The sequence below is a fragment of the Lolium rigidum genome, chromosome 5, assembly GCF_022539505.1.
Source record: "Lolium rigidum isolate FL_2022 chromosome 5, APGP_CSIRO_Lrig_0.1, whole genome shotgun sequence".
In the NCBI taxonomy this organism is placed as follows: Eukaryota; Viridiplantae; Streptophyta; class Magnoliopsida; order Poales; family Poaceae; genus Lolium; species Lolium rigidum.
In genome coordinates, this window is record NC_061512.1 from 53743945 (window position 1) to 53760126 (window position 16182).

The 16182-nt window shown below is 40.9% G+C and overlaps 1 protein-coding gene across 1 annotated transcript; it reads left to right on the forward strand.

Annotated features, from left to right (window-relative positions):
* Positions 1–2745: 2745 nt before the first annotated feature.
* Positions 2746–3799, forward strand: LOC124655979 (septation ring formation regulator EzrA-like). Its single transcript, XM_047194798.1, has 3 exons — positions 2746–2783; positions 3247–3477; positions 3567–3799. The coding sequence occupies exons 2-3, from the start codon at positions 3252–3254 to the stop codon at positions 3797–3799; spliced, it is 459 nt and encodes a 152-aa protein (XP_047050754.1). The 5' UTR covers positions 2746–2783; positions 3247–3251.
* Positions 3800–16182: the final 12383 nt, after the last annotated feature.

Genomic DNA, 16182 nt, shown 5'->3' on the forward strand with positions numbered 1-16182 from the left:
CTATCGGCGTGCACCAAACCGTGCATGAATAAGACTCTATCTCTAAACTAAAATACGATCTAATATGTTACAGATACACGGGCAATTAAGCCCAACTTGGTATAAAAGGCCGATCCACATACTTCTTCTATATATTTCTTCACACCCATCTTCGATCGCGGCCCACCTCTGACTTGGTCAAATTCTGGTGATAACAGTCCTATCCTCACTACGGTTATGCGTCTAGAACCGGCGTAGGCTGCATGGAGTTGTGCTCCCGCGGATCTCCTTGGATCCAATAGATTTCTGTATTTGTTCATGTGGTTTCAGATCTTAGTATTCCGATCTACAAGTCTCGTCTTTAGGGATGGTTGCTTCTTCGGCCTGCTGGTCATTTGGGGCCTTAGCGCAACGATTTCGTGTTTTCTTACTATAACAAGCTCTACTCACTAATAGGAAAAAGCCTACTAGTGACGTATCCCTCTTTAGTGGCTGACCCGATACGCCACCGCTATCAAACCACTGGTAAGTGGCTACTGGTGGCATACCCACAATAAACGGCACCAGTAGTTTAGATACTGGTGGCATACCCATGATTGATGGCGTACCCCTCCCACGTATGCCACTACTAGCAATATAAATGAAGCCGGTAACTTGTGCATGGTTCTGTGATGCATACAAACCGTTCAACGCCCACCCGCGCCCAATGGCATGCTCGCCCCGCGTTAGCCCTGCTCGTTCCGCCTGGCCCGTGTGTTGCTCATGGACATCGTGGTGCCAGAGCAGACACCGAGGCAGGGACGTCGTCGTCGCGGTGGCGCTGGCCCCGTGCTAATGGCCTCGATTACCCATGATAACGCGGCAGGGGCCTTGCGATTTGGATGAGAGCGAGGGGATCTGGCGTTGGCCTAGCGCGCGATGGATCGAGAGGCAATCGGCCTTGGCCGCGGGCATCGCAGCTAGTGGTGGGGTGGAGCCGAGCAGCAAAGGATCTTGGGGTCGAGGCCATCTAGCCAGAGTCCCGCACGAGGTCTTTGGTGTACCATCGCGACATCGGGGGCGTCGGTGTTGCAGAGAGGACATATGCCACTAGTAAGGGCTTACTAGTGGCGAACCCTCTTTTTACCTCCTCCACTAGCCACGATGGTGGCGTAGAAAAATTATGGTGCACCACTAGTAAGACTCCACCTAACCATATTCTTACTAGTGACTAGACAAGCTTTGTATGACTCCATTGATGGAGGGGCGAAGGCTGCACGGCCTTCTTTGACGCTCGTGCGCCACTAGTATGAACCTATTTATAATTTATTATTTTGGGTGTTCTTTGTAGTGGCATGGATGCTTATCAATAGATAGATTGAAGTTTGCACAGAGCGGACCGGCCCGACACGTGCGCCGTTCCGCCCCCCCCCCCCCCATTCCAACGGCGCTTGGGGCTCGCAGTCGCACCAGCATTATTGGTTCCCTTCCCACCATCCCACCTCTCTCTTTCGTAATCCCCTATGCAAGAGGAAGAAGGGAAAAGCCCAAGCCCACGCGCTCTTCGCTCGCTAGGCCACTCTTCCTAACCTGGAGGGTAAGATTTGCCCCTTCGCCTTCGCCTCCGTGTTCTTATTCTCGCGATTTTGGTTTGCTTTCGGAGGTTTGGAACACATGCTTGCTCTTTAACTTGTTTTTATTTTCTTTTTCGAAAACCTAAATTTGTAATCTTTATTACTTCGGGTGTTCTTTGTACTGGTATGGATGCTTATCAATAGATGGGTAGATTTTTCTCAAAAAAAAGTAATGGTGTTTTGGCTCATGGAAGCATATGCTCCCTATATTTTAAAATACATCCTAAAAACATTTTGAAATATCAAAAAAATTGAAACAAAAATTTGTACGTACATCTTCACGAATTATACACCGACAAAGTTGTTTCATGAAAAATCGACTTGTCGCAGGATATGTGTAAGAAAAAAAAATATCGGTGCTAAAATTAAGTCTTTTAACAAGATATTTTTTCTCCTTTTTACATAGATCACAAAAATATCGGTTTTTCTTGAAGAACGCACATATATTATGAGTAGCATTTTTTGTCAAAAAATTTCGAAACTTGGAAATGTGGTTTTTTGGTAGAGGGACCATGTATACCGGATGCAGAATTGAATTTCAAAAAAAAGAGACTTCAGAAAATTCTAGACAACCCATGAAGAAAGCTCCTTTGCAGTTTGTAGAGCGGACCGGCCCAGGCAGGTGCGCCGTCCACGCCTCCCCATTCCAACGGCGCTCGCAGTCGCAGCAGCATTATTGGTTCTCAGTTCCCACCATCCCACCTCTCTCTTTCCTACTCCCCTGTGCAAGAGGAAGAAGGGAAAACCCCAAACCCGCCGCGCTCTTCGCTCGCTAGGCCGCTCTTCCTCTTCGCCTGGAGGGTAAGATTTTCCCCTTCGCCTTCGCCTCCGTGTTCTTGTTCTCGCGATTTGGTTTGTTTTGTGGTGGTTTGGAACACATGCTTGCTCTTCAACTTGTTATTCTTTTCTTTTTCGGAAACCTAATATGGCTATTTTGGGAAAGACCAAGTTCGGATCTTGCGACTGCAGTTGGCAAATGTGCTGTTGCCCTGTTCCGTGGGTTTCTTCTGGGACGATTCCCACCCTATTTTTTTCCAAGATTTAAGTTTCAGTTCTTGTACTGCCTAAAGCTCTAACCCCTACCAGTCCTGTCCTGCACCCACCTAATCGACTGTTCCCCTTCGCAGATCAGCTTGAGCTCGGCCCGGCGAAAGTGCAGGCGGCAGCATCGTGGTCGAACCATTTGCAAAGGTGAGGTTTTTCCCCAATATTTTCTTGGATTGCATGACCAAGTGCTCTGTTTCTCTGATTCCCCTTTGACGACACCTGTCAGTGCCGCTAGTACGTTCTTCAGTGCATAACCAACCACCTGCTACTACAAATTCATGATCTGACGATGGTGAACATGCCAACGGGAAGCAATTTAGGAACCTTTATCTAACCTTGATGAGATTCTGAATAATCCAAATGAAAATTGTGTCTTTATGCTTGCTTTCCCATGAAAGGTGTTTCTTGTCAATATTATTACCATGTTCCATGTTCAACAGTGCATAATCAGTCACATGTTTGGCTCATAAAAGCACTTTTTTTATCTTTGAAGTACATACTAGGCTATTACCTAACCACCACAGAAACACTAGCAGTTAGCACTAATAGTATAACATGGTGTAAGGTGACTATGTTTGTGATACTCTGTTAGCCATTGAACCTGCAGGCTATATGGCAGGGAGCAGAGTAAATGATGCCACTTCTGATGCTTTGACTTCAAAGCTTGAATCGAAGATATACTACCACAGAGATGCTGTTGTTGAGTATGTGGAAATCAAGTCTATGGTTGACAGAGTTATAGAAGAAAAAAGGAAGCTCCTGGATGAGAACACAGAATTCCTGAGTACTATTGACAAGGTTGTAGAAGAAAAAGAGATTCTCCAGAAGGACCATGAAGGTCGGTGTTCTTTCTTAAAGTTCCAAGTTCTGATTCCTATTTTGTTTCTTAGGATCCTTATGTGTGATGCTGGACTCATTTTGTGGCAGTGATCAAGGAGCTGGTAGAACCGATGGAGGAGGAGCTGGAAATGGTGAAGGATGAGCTTGAAGAAGAAAAGCATGAACATGTGGCAGCAAAGAAGGAGCTTGCCACGGCAAAAGAGCAACTTGCTCAGCAGAGCAAAGAGATGAAGGCTCTGAGGAAGAAGCTTCAGGAGAGTGAAGCCATGCACGCCCAGCTTGAGTCTTCTAGGCCCGGAATGGTACAAACTAACAACTGATGCATATGGCCTTGGAGGTCACATATTGTTCTTCTTGCAACATTATCAGCCATCCATATTCTGTAGTAGCCCTAGACTTCTTGACAATTACTTGCAATTTGTAGCTTCTAACCTAATTCTTTAGGCCCGGAATGGTACATACTAACAACTACTCCTCCGTTCCATATTAGTTGTCGCCGATTTGGATGTATCTAGACACATTTTGTGAATAGATCATCCGAATCTGCGAAAACTAATATGGAATGGAGGGGGTAATGCATAAGGCCTTGGAGGTCACATATTGTTTTTCTTGCAACATTATCAGCCATCCATATTTTGTAGTAGCTCTAGACTTCTTGACAATTATTTACAATTTGGAGCTTCTAACCTAATTATTTATGTTGTATGATGCAACATAAGTACCTAACACCTTTATGGTTTATGAATATCTTTTTTTTTTTGAAATGGAGGCAAAAGCTTTGCCTCATCTATTAATTAAGAAGAAGTTGCTCAGGTTTATGAATATCTATTACTCTATACACTGGTTCAGTATTTTCACTAGTAGAATATCGATTGTTGTTTGGAACTAGTGCTGTAAATGCAATGAACATTTGCAAGTGCATGAATTTTCTCTCATTTATATATGTATTCTTTTCAGTCTGAAACCACTCTTTTCAATCTCTGCATACTTAATTTTTTTAAGCTGATTCTCTGTCTTTTGTAGAACACCATCATGTTCAGTTTTTATTTTCTTGTTGGTCTGTAGTATGATTATAGGAGTCTACTGTATAAGCAGGTGACAAGATTCTCACATAAACGGGCTGTGCTGCTCCAAGGATCACCTGCCAATGATGCTAACAGAGATCGCCTTAAAAAACAGAGGTCCTATCCGCAGCCACCAAATAACCCAGTTGCTGGCCAGCATGCAAGCAGAGATAATGACCTGGAGGTGGTCAGACAAAAGATGATCAAGGTATTATCATACATCCCTGAACTGGTATACTGCATACATTCTAGATCTGTGAGCTCGCAGTGAGCACATGCATATGTGTTACACATGTACGTACTAAATTTGTAAATCTGTGGCATTGTGAAAGCTCGTCGTCTGATGCTATCCAAATTGGTATTCCAGGGGTTCACTGAAATTGATGCTGGGTGGTCTGTTGGGCTAAAGGAAATGGGGAAGTTAAATGAGAAGCCATTCCAGGATGCTTGTGCTGACAAGCTTTCTCCTAAACATTCTGGCCCAAAAGCTTCTGAACTGTACACCCTATGGCAGGAAGTACTCAATAGCCCAAACTGGAATCCCTTCAAGTCTGTCATAGTTGATGGCAGCTGCCAGGTAACTCGTCTGCTGAGAGCTTTATTGTACATTGCAGCATGTGCTTCGTCTTAACAGATTCTGCGTGGCTTACGTGACTAGGAGGAGGTCATAGATGTTGATGATGATAAGCTGAAAGGACTGAAGTTGGCATGGGGAGAAGGCCCCTACAATTCTGTCATCAGTGCATTGGTGGAGAGGAAAGAATACAACACTGATGGAACAGGTGGTGTCTTCGATGTTTGGAACTACAAGGAAGGGAGGAAGGCCACTCTTGGGGAGTGTGTTGACTGTATCTTTGACCATGTGAAGAAACTCAAGCGGTACCAAGTGACATACAGGTATGGTGTTGGTGATTGTGAACTTTTTGCAGCGTTAAAGTTATTCATGACTGGAGTATGAATGGTGTTTCAGTTGTGGTCTTGCGACAGTTACATGCGTTGCTGTCGCAGATTTTGGCTTAAGTAATAGCTTGTTTCTAATAATTGAAGACGTAAAACTGCTACTTGTTTCCTTTATTAGACATCCACTGTGCTCTCTTGAACTTTGTGCGTTAATGATATGCCGGTCAAGAAAACATTTCATCTAACAACAATCTATTTAAGTGTTTAACCACCCTAAAGGAAAGACTACCATTTGATATTCATGCTGCTCTGTAGAAATAGAACATAGTTTGTGTTGCTTGAGGGGATGATGACTGACTTGGTGACTGAAGCAACACAACTGACAATTGTCTTTGAATTTCTCATGTTGGATTTCTAGATTTTTTTGTAGGTTTTGAGTACCACATATATTTTATGTGATTTTTATTGTTAAAATTTGCAGAACTTGCTATTTGCCTCGCCCAATTTAAAACTCAAACATCATGCATCTCTGCAAGTGTACGCTGCTAGTATTTTTGGACGTTCATCTTTTTTTATGCCATAGATTATGCCTCATGCAGAGGTCTGGATGGTTTCTCTTACATTATCTGAAACAGAAACATATTTTTCCTTGAGAATTGAGTGTCCATAGTTGCCGCTTTCTTCCACGTCGAGCTCATGCTTACATAGTTTCTCGCGCAGGTCGAGGCAAACGACGTGTGCTGAAAGTGACCCAGTGAAGGATCTGACGGTCACAATGAAGGAAGGAAGCCCTGAGATGTTTAACTGTAGCAAGCATCGAAGGAAGTCATGAGATGTCCTAGTCAACACTAGCAAGCATGGAAGGGTGGCATGATCTTAGCGAGCCGTCTATCCTGTGCGATAACCTTGATAATGCATCTTTTTTTTTGGAGCAGCCATTTCATGCATATTAGTAGAACTGTGGTGTATAAATATGTCCTAACTTGATTTCAGACTTCTGACAAGAACTATGTGGTTGCTTTGGTTCTTATTCAATGTTCTTATGTTCCCCTTCTCAGAGTTGCTTATCTTTCTGTTTGATACATGGAGGGTGAAGAACAAGAACTTGATCTCCACTTTTCTAGTGCGTCAGTTATATATTTGTAAGTTCTGGTATGTCTTCCTGTGTTAGGTTGTGGAATGGGTCTGATGGACATCTTCTTTTGTAGTCTTCAGACTGGTGGTTATTGCTGTGCCTTAAGTCACATATTTTCTTTCCCCAGTCCAAAATATTTGCTGTAGACAAAAATAAAACGGTCCATGACAGGTCCCCTAATTCTTGCTCCCAAGATACTTGTGACTTTGCCGCCTCCACACCTTTGGACTAAGCTCTATCAGTCAACGCTTGGCAGCAGCTATGCTCAACCTTTTGACTTGCCTCAACATTTTTTTCCCATTTCGTTTGTTCCACAGGGCAAGGGAAAATAATTGCGCAAGTTGATAATTTCAGAGTAGGAGCTGGTATTTGTGGATAGCGTTTTTTGGTTGGCAGGTGCATTTGCTGCTCCATAAATAGGAAAGAAACTATATATATGTCTAAAAGAAAATTCAAAATTCTGTTTTCTATAACATACTGTATATGGTTTAATCAGCTGTCTTTCTTGTGCTTATGAAGAAAGACACATGGTGTGTCCTGGGCAAATCAACAAAAACCACGTCTCTAATAAGAATTTGAAAGGCACCAAATTCATCACATCAGTTTGCTTTCTACAAAGTCCCGTGTGTGGTACCTTCTAGTTTCTCTTAAAAGGACCAACCAACAAACATGCCATCGGATCTCAAAAGAAAGCATGCTATTGACTCGTACCATTGCACAGTCGTTCACACCATTAGTCACTCAATAAAAGAATCCATCACACCTTTGACACATGGCTTCAGGTACTACCATATGGTGTGAGCACTCTGCGAGGTAGTGCTATAGTCCTGCTAGTTAAGACCACCTCTGCCTTGCTTGAATGCTTGGTGAGTGCCTCTCTTTGTCTTCCTCCTGTGTGCGAGAAAGTGCAAAGCCCTGGTTTCCTCTATCGCCGTTCTCATCTAGTACATTTTATTCTAGTGCGGAGTTCTTACGTGGTAAAAGGTTCAGATTTCTCACTTTGCTGTAATTCTATGCTAGATTGTGTCTATTCTTGCTGGCTGTTGGGGGATGATCAGATTTTTGTTTCATCACCTTAAGCTCTTCCTAGAGGTTAAAGACTGGCCTATGTTTTTTAACAGGGTTAAAAAGGAGTGTTCTTGTTTGTGTTTGAGCCTGTGCTCTCGGTTTGTAAAATTCTTCTGCTATTCTCCTTTCTTCAAGGGAAAAAAACACAGCATTTTCCACTCCATGATTTCTTCGCCTATGCAATTTGGGTTTCTCTTTCGAGATCAGGAAGAAATATCCGTTCTTCGACTTATACAGTTTTTTTCTAGAAACCCTAAGCTTTGATTTTGGTAGGCTTGTCAGAAATAGCATGTTCAGATCGCGCGACTCCTTTTCTTTATCTTTCGGCAGTTGGAGTAAATGTGTTCTTGCTTTGTTTAGTGGGTTTCTTCTGGGCACTTTTCCACCTTATGTGTTCTTTTGATTTCTTGCATTTCTTATTTGATAAAGACTTCAGTGTGTATTGGTGGGACTGTCTTTCTTGATGCGGATGGTTGTTGGGTTGCATTGCTTGCTTGGATTAGCTTGGGAAGGCTCTGTTTCTGGGGCAACATTGATTGTAGCTTGTAGACCTGTAATTGTTCTGATCAGCGTTGATCTCCTGGCTAGTACTACTATAATTTTTTGTAGATAATAATTGTGTGAACATCATATGACATTGACTACTCTATTTTCACTATGATATAAAAATAGATAAGTCCATCCAGTCCCCAATTCTACTAACATATGTTTTCAATTTTTTGTCGATAAAAATACATGAAATGAGAAATAATTAACATGTGGGCGAAAATAAATTGAGAATTTTTATATGTCTTTGATGAAATTATGGATGGTCTAGATGCATTGTGAGTTCTTATGCTGCATGTCCATTCTTCTTATTCTCAATTCTAAATGACCCATTCTAGGTTTCTTGATATTCTGTTAGCACTGAACCTGCAGGGTGCTGGCTATATGGCTGACATTGCTGATGCACTGGCTTTTAAGCTTCAGTCAAAGATATGCTACCATAGGGATGCCAATATTGACTACCTAGAAATCAAAGGTATGGTTGATAAACTCACAGAAGAGAACAAGAAGTTCCGGGATGAAAAAATGGAATATCTGGATATGATTAATATGGTCACAGAAGAAAAGGAGAATTTGCAGCATGATTATGATGGTTTGTGACCTTCCATATTGCTTAATTTTGCCCCTGAATTAGTTTCTTAGGATCCTGACTTATGATGTTGGACTCATTTGGTCGTGCAGTAATCAAGGAGCAGGTGGCATCAATGGAGGAGCAGCTTGAAACCGTAAAGAAGGAGCTTGCGGCGGCGAACCATGAGCTTGTGGCGGCGAAAGAGCAACTTGTGGCAGAAAAACATGAACATGTGGCGGCGAATGAGGAGCTTACGGCGGCCAAGGAGCAACTTGTGGTGGCGAAACATGAAAGTTCTGCGGCAAAAAATGAACATGTGGTTGCGAAGGAGGAGCTTGTGATGGCAAAAGAACAACTTGCTCGGAAGACCAAAGACCTGGAGGTTTTAAGGAAGAAACTTCAGGAGAGTTATTATGATGGTTCGTGATCTTTCATATTGTTCAAATTTGCCCCTAAATTAGTTTCTTAGGAGCCTGATATTTGATTGTGGACTCATTTGGTAGCGCAGTAATGAAGAAACATTTGGCAATGGAGGAGCAGCTTGAATATGTAAAGAAGCGCCTTGTGGCGGCCAAAGAGCAACTTGTGGCGGCGAAACATGAAAATATTGCGGAAAAACACAAGAATGCGGTGGCAAAGGAGAAGCTTGTGGTGGCCAAAGAGAAACTTGCTCAAAAGAAGCAAGATCTGGAAGATCTAAGGAAGAAGGTTAAGGAGAGTGAAGCCATGCAGACTCTTCGTCAGCAACAGAGAGGAAATGCTCCTGGTCCTGAGCCTGTACATTTCAGAAGGGTGAGAACTAATATTTTACCGGAGCACCATACGTCTTGAAAATATTTACATTTTGTAGCTTCTAACTCAAGTCTCCGTGTTCTATAATGAAACATGTATCCATATTTGCATACCAAACTCCTAAGCTGATTTTCTTCGTATACAAGCATAACTATATGTTCAGTATTTTTTTCTTGTTGGCCTGTATTATGATTATAGGAGTCTATCTGTGTAAGCAGGTAACAAGATCATCTTATAAACGAGAAATGCTGCTCCAAGGACCATTGGCAAATGCTGCTGACAGAAATCGCCCAAAGAAACGTAAGTCCTGTCCACAACTGCTGAATAACCTTAAATAAGAAAAACAAGTTTGGACTGTTGAATATTGTGATTTGAGGAAAAGACATACAGCAAAATTAATATAAAACTATGTGTAGATCTCCTGAAGAAAAGGAAGTTTTTAGTATTTATCTAGCTCGCTAAAAGTAGGACAATGTTTTTCTTGTCGTATGGGAGGATGAGTGGGTGTCTGAAGCAACACAAGAAAACTACTCCGTATTAGCTTAGAATACCTCGTGCAGTATTCTAGATTCTTTTCAGTGTGATCCTACATTAGAAAAGAAAGTGCTTTATGTGGAATTGATAGCTTTTTGAGTACCACGTCGATCTTATGTGATTTTCATGGTTAAGGAATTACACAACTAACCAGCCACAATCTAAAACTCAAGCAGGGTGCATCGAAGCTGGTGTATGCCGCAATTACCTTTTGATGTTATATCTCTCATCTTGCTAAAGATTTGGCCTTATGCACAAGCCGAGTGCGAATCGAGAGTTTTCGGACAGTAGCAAGGAACTCATTCTAACCCTTTGTTGTTGCCCAGGTCAACACGGAACAATGCATGCTGACAGTCTGACACGTGAAGGATCTGACAGTAGCAAGGAAGGAAGTGACAGTAGCAACTAGAGTAGCAAGTAGGGAAGTTACTATCTCAGCAAGCTCACTCCATTTCAGGCACTTTTTAGAACCGCTGTGTAAAAATATGTTCACACTTTGATTCGCACATCTTACAAGAACTCTGATGCATGAGAATAATATTACTTTGATACTACATTCATTTAACTCTTCTTTATCGATTAACCGGTGGCCGCCTAGCTTATCTATCTGTATGATGCTTGAGAATGAAGTAAATTAGCTTTGTTTGTTTATTTGCAAGTAGTGGTATGCCGTTCTCATGTTACATTGCAGATTCTGATGCCTGATGGGACCTGTTCTTTTGGTTGTCTATAGACTGGTTTACTGCTATAGCTTCAGACTCCAGTAGGCTCAGATTGTACTGTTAGTGGCACGTCTGTATTCTTGAAGTTAACTGAAGAATGAGTTCCTCGGAGTTCCAATATGGCATTCATCAGTTTTGAATGGATCGACGTTTGAATTGGTTTTAATACGGACACGCCTGTGTTCTCGTAGTTATCTGAAGAATGAGTTCATCGAGATGTAATCTGGGATTATGGAGCATGATTTCCGCTACACATCGCAGGTCTGACCTGCCCGACTCCATCACAGGACCATGGATAGAATTTATGGCGCGACTTCTATATGCGGACCATGTCGGCGGCCCAGTTAGGCGCTGCCTTTTTTTTCCTATTTTCTTTTTTCTGTTTTTAAAAAATTCTAAAAATATTAAGATTTTAGAAATGTGCAGATTTTAGAAAAAATTTAAATTTAAAAGTGTTCAAATTAAAAATGTGCAGATTTAAAATTGGTCAATTTTTTAAAAATATTATTTAAAAATGTTCAATTTAAAATTGGTCAATTTTTAAAAAATATTATTTAAAAATGTTCAATTTAAAATTTGTATTCTTGGGAAAGTATTTTTTAAAATGGAAACAAGAAAAAAAATGGAAAAAGGGGAAAAACGGCTGCCCATCTCTGCAAGGACTTGCCCCGATTTTCATCTTGATCATTTGAAACCTACTGTTGTCCTAAGACAACAACATCGTAACCAAATCCTTGATGAGAGCTTTCCTTCTTAGAGCATTCCTAGACACGCCCCTCAAACAACGTTTGGCACACGCGCAGACATACCGAATGAAGACGTCGATGTGGGTAGCCACTTTTGGGTGGTGCCTGTGCCCAACAACGTCCCTCAACCGGTCGACCCATCTAGGTTTTTCAGTTTTCTTCTTTCAATTTTAACCATGCTTCTAAATAATCCAGTAAAATTTAAAACACAAAATAAATAGTTGACACACAAATAAATAATTTTACAACAAGTAAAAATTAAAATATAATAAATAATTCATACAATTCAAATAAAATCAACTGTCTCCTTTGAGCCTCCACATATGGTCGAGAAGATCATGGTGCAGTTGCACATGAATGCATGTGTCATGGATTTCTGCATGTATGGCGAAAACATCAGAAAAATCGGCAGACAGCTAATGATCAAGCTCGACAAAAGGATCCTAGTTATCATACATGATGCTCATCCATGGCTGGGTTATTGCGCATAGTCTCAATGATCATGTTGGGCAAGAACACAGAAGCATTTATCACCTCCCACATCTCTTCATGAGACCAAGTAAGAGCAGTATATCTAATAGTAGCAAATAAAAGTTGTAGCACACCAAATTTCCGCTCCACATCCCTGTTTTTTTCCAGGTAATTGCAACTCTCCTCCCGTGAAGCAAAGTGAGACTTCTTTTGACCTAGATGCTCACTAATTATCTTCACAAATATTGAAAATCTTGGATAGATGCCATCGACTAGATTGTACCCTTTGGTGAATTGTTGGCCATTGATCTGGTAGTTGCAAGGTGGAACATGACCTTCAACAAGTCTAGCAAACATCGGTGATCGTTGTAGCACCTTGCAAGCAAGGCGGGTGAGAATTATGAAGTGTTCCTCTTCATCGGTGCTGGCATTGGCTTCCTCCTCCAGGAATAGATTCATCATCATATCGCCTTCGCTATCCATTCTCTATAAGGGATGAAGCCTGGTGATCACATGGATAGGTGAGCATGCAGTGGTTGGTTGACACATGTCCCTTTTGGTCAAAGATCATTACCCAGAGACACCTTCTAGTCCGACCTATCAACAATTAATATCCGATTAATATCACAAGTGGACCCAAAGTCTAAATTTAAAAAGGGGACCCATAAATTCTAGCACCACATGCGACCCAACGTTTGAATATTTTTTTTTCAACGTTTGAATATAAAAAAGGGACCCATGCACACAAGCAGCCTGAAAAGACATTGATAGGGCTTTTGGTGTTTTACAAGCTAGATTTGCAATAGTCCGAGGTCCATCCCGATTTTGGGATATGCAAACCCTCAAGAACATCATGACCACTTGTGTGATTCTTCACAATATGATCATCGAGGGATCGGGGTTTGAACTTGTCATTTTTGTTTGATAATGTTGGCACTCGGGTTAAACCTGCAAGAAACCTGGATACAATTTCGGTATTTTTTAAAAACATACCGTGAGATTGAGAATGCCCCAGCCACAAAACATCTTCAGCTTGATCTCATTGAGCACCATTGGCGGAAGCACGACAACTAGGTAGTGTCACACTTGGGTTTATTTGTATTTGAAATAATTTGTTATTTGTTGAATTATTGTTATATTGTGTTATGCTAAACATTTGTTGTAGTTCGGATTATTATTGTATGGTATGATACTAAAACATTTGTTGTATCATTTGATTTATTGCGATTCATATGTGAAATATTGCAAAACGATTATGCGGTGCCTGTTTTGCGGGCTATTCCGTTTAGCGTGCCTGGTCTGCACGATATTTTTCCAGCCCACAAGATGCATTTGGGGTGCCCTCCATCAATGTACTAGATCATGATGGCGCGCGTTGCCACGCCCGTCCTTATTTTGATACAATGATAGAAATTTCATTATTATAGAGGTACAAAACATTAGCGCTCAAAATTTCAAATAATATACTGCTTATTTTATTACTGGTTATTTTTCGTTGTTGGTATCATCAAATACATGACAGTAGCAGGAGACAAAAATCCTAGTAAGCCACCTGATCAAACCTAGAGCGGACAAATACATTAGTCCATATTTAAGAGACTTCCCATTCTTCAAGAGAAAACGCATTTTAAGGGATATATCTTTATAGTTAAGGGTTGCAGAAATAGGATAATAGGTCAGCCACAAAACAAAACATGATACCCAGATGAGAAATGAGTTAGCTTCGTTTAGCATCGATCAAGCCTGGACATGACTATGTAAGGTAGAGGTGTGTTCACAAAACATGGCTCGACTGCTAAACTGGAGAGTTATCCAGTTTATTGCCTGGCTTTATAACTGAATCCCCAAGGGACCCAACAAGAGTTTACACCAAATCGCAGCAGTTCCATGTTTCGGGATGATGAAGCCATCAGCCTCGCCAGGGTGGAAGGGAGGCTTGACACCAGTGTAGTCGAGCTACTGCAAATGGTAGCGAAGCACGCGATCTTGGCTTTGATGTCAGTCAACATGGATGACACGGCATCCTGGCTGCAAATACACAATAATTTTGGAAAGACCATCAGCTGGACAGCGAAGGAGGATACCCTGGATAAGGGCTTTTGTTGCGAATATTCCACAAAGCCCAAAACATAGCAGTAAAGGTAAACCAAAGTAAACTAACAGATTGGCTAGCTACTGAGTTCAAATTCAGTTGATCCTTTGATGGAAATAATATAAAGAATGACAAGTCACCTCTTTTTACCGTCCAAGTTTTTTCCAAACCAAAGTATTATTGTACTACAGTATTTCCATGACCACGTATAACAAGTACTTTAGTTTTGGAAAATACCTCTTTTTTCATACTGCAAAATTAGAATATTTTAACAATGGTATTTTAACAAAATTGGAAAATAGTCAAAAAAAAAGTATATAAAACTGCAGTTTTTTGCTCAAGACAAACATCTCAAAGTATTTTAACAACGGTATTTTCAGAAACCAAAGTATTCCTAGAATATTTGGAAAAACGTTGCTGCCAAACACACCCTTATTCTCAACATAGCCCACTTCTGAAAATAGCCTCAGCCCTGTCATTTATATGTGAACTAAAAACATATCTTGGAATTAACTATGCATATGTACCATAAATCAACTTAGTATGCATACAAGGAGTATAATAGCACAGCTAAAAATGTGCAGCCCCTAATTTTTGGTCAACTCTAGCCAACTGAATTAGGTTCAATAGTAGATAAGCACATCCCAAGTTATAATTAATGATCATTATGAGTCAATAGTTCATGGCATTGGGATAGTTGCTTCATTTGAGTGTGAGAGCACACAATTAGAACAAGTTTCGTCACTGACCAAATATTTGATTTGAGATGTAGATTTCAGCGAATAATGGTTAATTTGGCAACACAACTTCTGCGTATTCTAGTGCAGATAATTATTTGCAGGCTTAGTTCCAGTTCTTTTCGGATGGAGAACAGTGCGCTTGCAAATAAAATGAATAATATGTACATGGTGAATTAACAGTTGGCATTTTCATGGATAAGTAACATCCATATGTCTAACAAATTTCTTCAATAACACACATATGCATCAAGCGTACGTCTAATAAACCTTCTAGTAACCAAGTGACAAGTCTTTAACTGGTTACCGATTAAAAAAATCGCTGATCATTCTGCACTACCTCACCATAAATAAACAAGACCAATGATATAAAGAAAACAAAACTCAGCCTCTGAAACCAAAAACTATATAAGAAATGATAGTTCATGTTAGAAAATTAGTACTAATATGGATGCAATGGTAGCAATTGAAAATAATCATTTGCAGTACGTGAACACGAAACAACTGTTCTTGGACCAATGTTCATCGAATATGTCAAGCAAAGTCATAGGTCATAAGCTCACATGTATGAGAACAAGCTCACCTCCATGTAGGAATTCAATGCACTACTGGCTCAACAAAATGCAAGTGGTAAGCAACATTCTGAACAAGTAATCATATCAACACATACAACCTTGATAACTGCCGTACAATATATTCTTGAAGCCTCTTTCCTTTGCTGCATTTTCACATGTAAGAAAAAAATCATTCACCGATCAAGAATTAAAGATAGACAAGCCAGGAGCATAATAAGCTTATAAAATAGTTGGATCACTGACAGAAAAAAATGCATTAAAACAAATCATATGATAAACTTTTGGATCCAAAAATACGTAAAGGGAACATTTATTTGCATAAGAGGAATAAGCAATAGCATCAGTGGCTTACCTTCCGTGAAACATTCTCATAGGTTGCCTTGTGATAGGCGAGAATGCAAAAGGACCTAATAAGCTCCACGATAATTCAGTGGCCTCCGTCTGTTGCAACCTGCCTACCAAAGAACCAATTTTCACAGTTAGCTCGTTGATACAAACCATGCAGAAGGTAAATTGTAACCATAAGAGGCAAATTATAGAGAGTGGCAGGGAACATAGATAAAAGAGGATGAGCAGCCAGGGCCAGCGACACAGTGCCGCTGTGAGCAGCAGCAATGACTGCCTCCTCCTCCTATGCATCCTCAAACTGTTGACCGTGGTGCCGCCTACTCCTCTTTATCGCCCGCTGTCATGAAGGACACCCTGGTGACCGCGGCGCCGCGGAGACGGGCGTCTATATTGACGCCAAGT

Excerpts from the sequence above, each read along its gene's own strand:
- LOC124655979 (XM_047194798.1), top strand. The coding sequence starts at position 3,252 with ATGGCAGGGAGCAGAGTAAATGATGCCACTTCTGATGCTTTGACTTCA. Across the intron at positions 3,478-3,566 it reads TCTCCAGAAGGACCATGAAG|TGATCAAGGAGCTGGTAGAA; the intron begins GTCGGTGTTCTT and ends ATTTTGTGGCAG.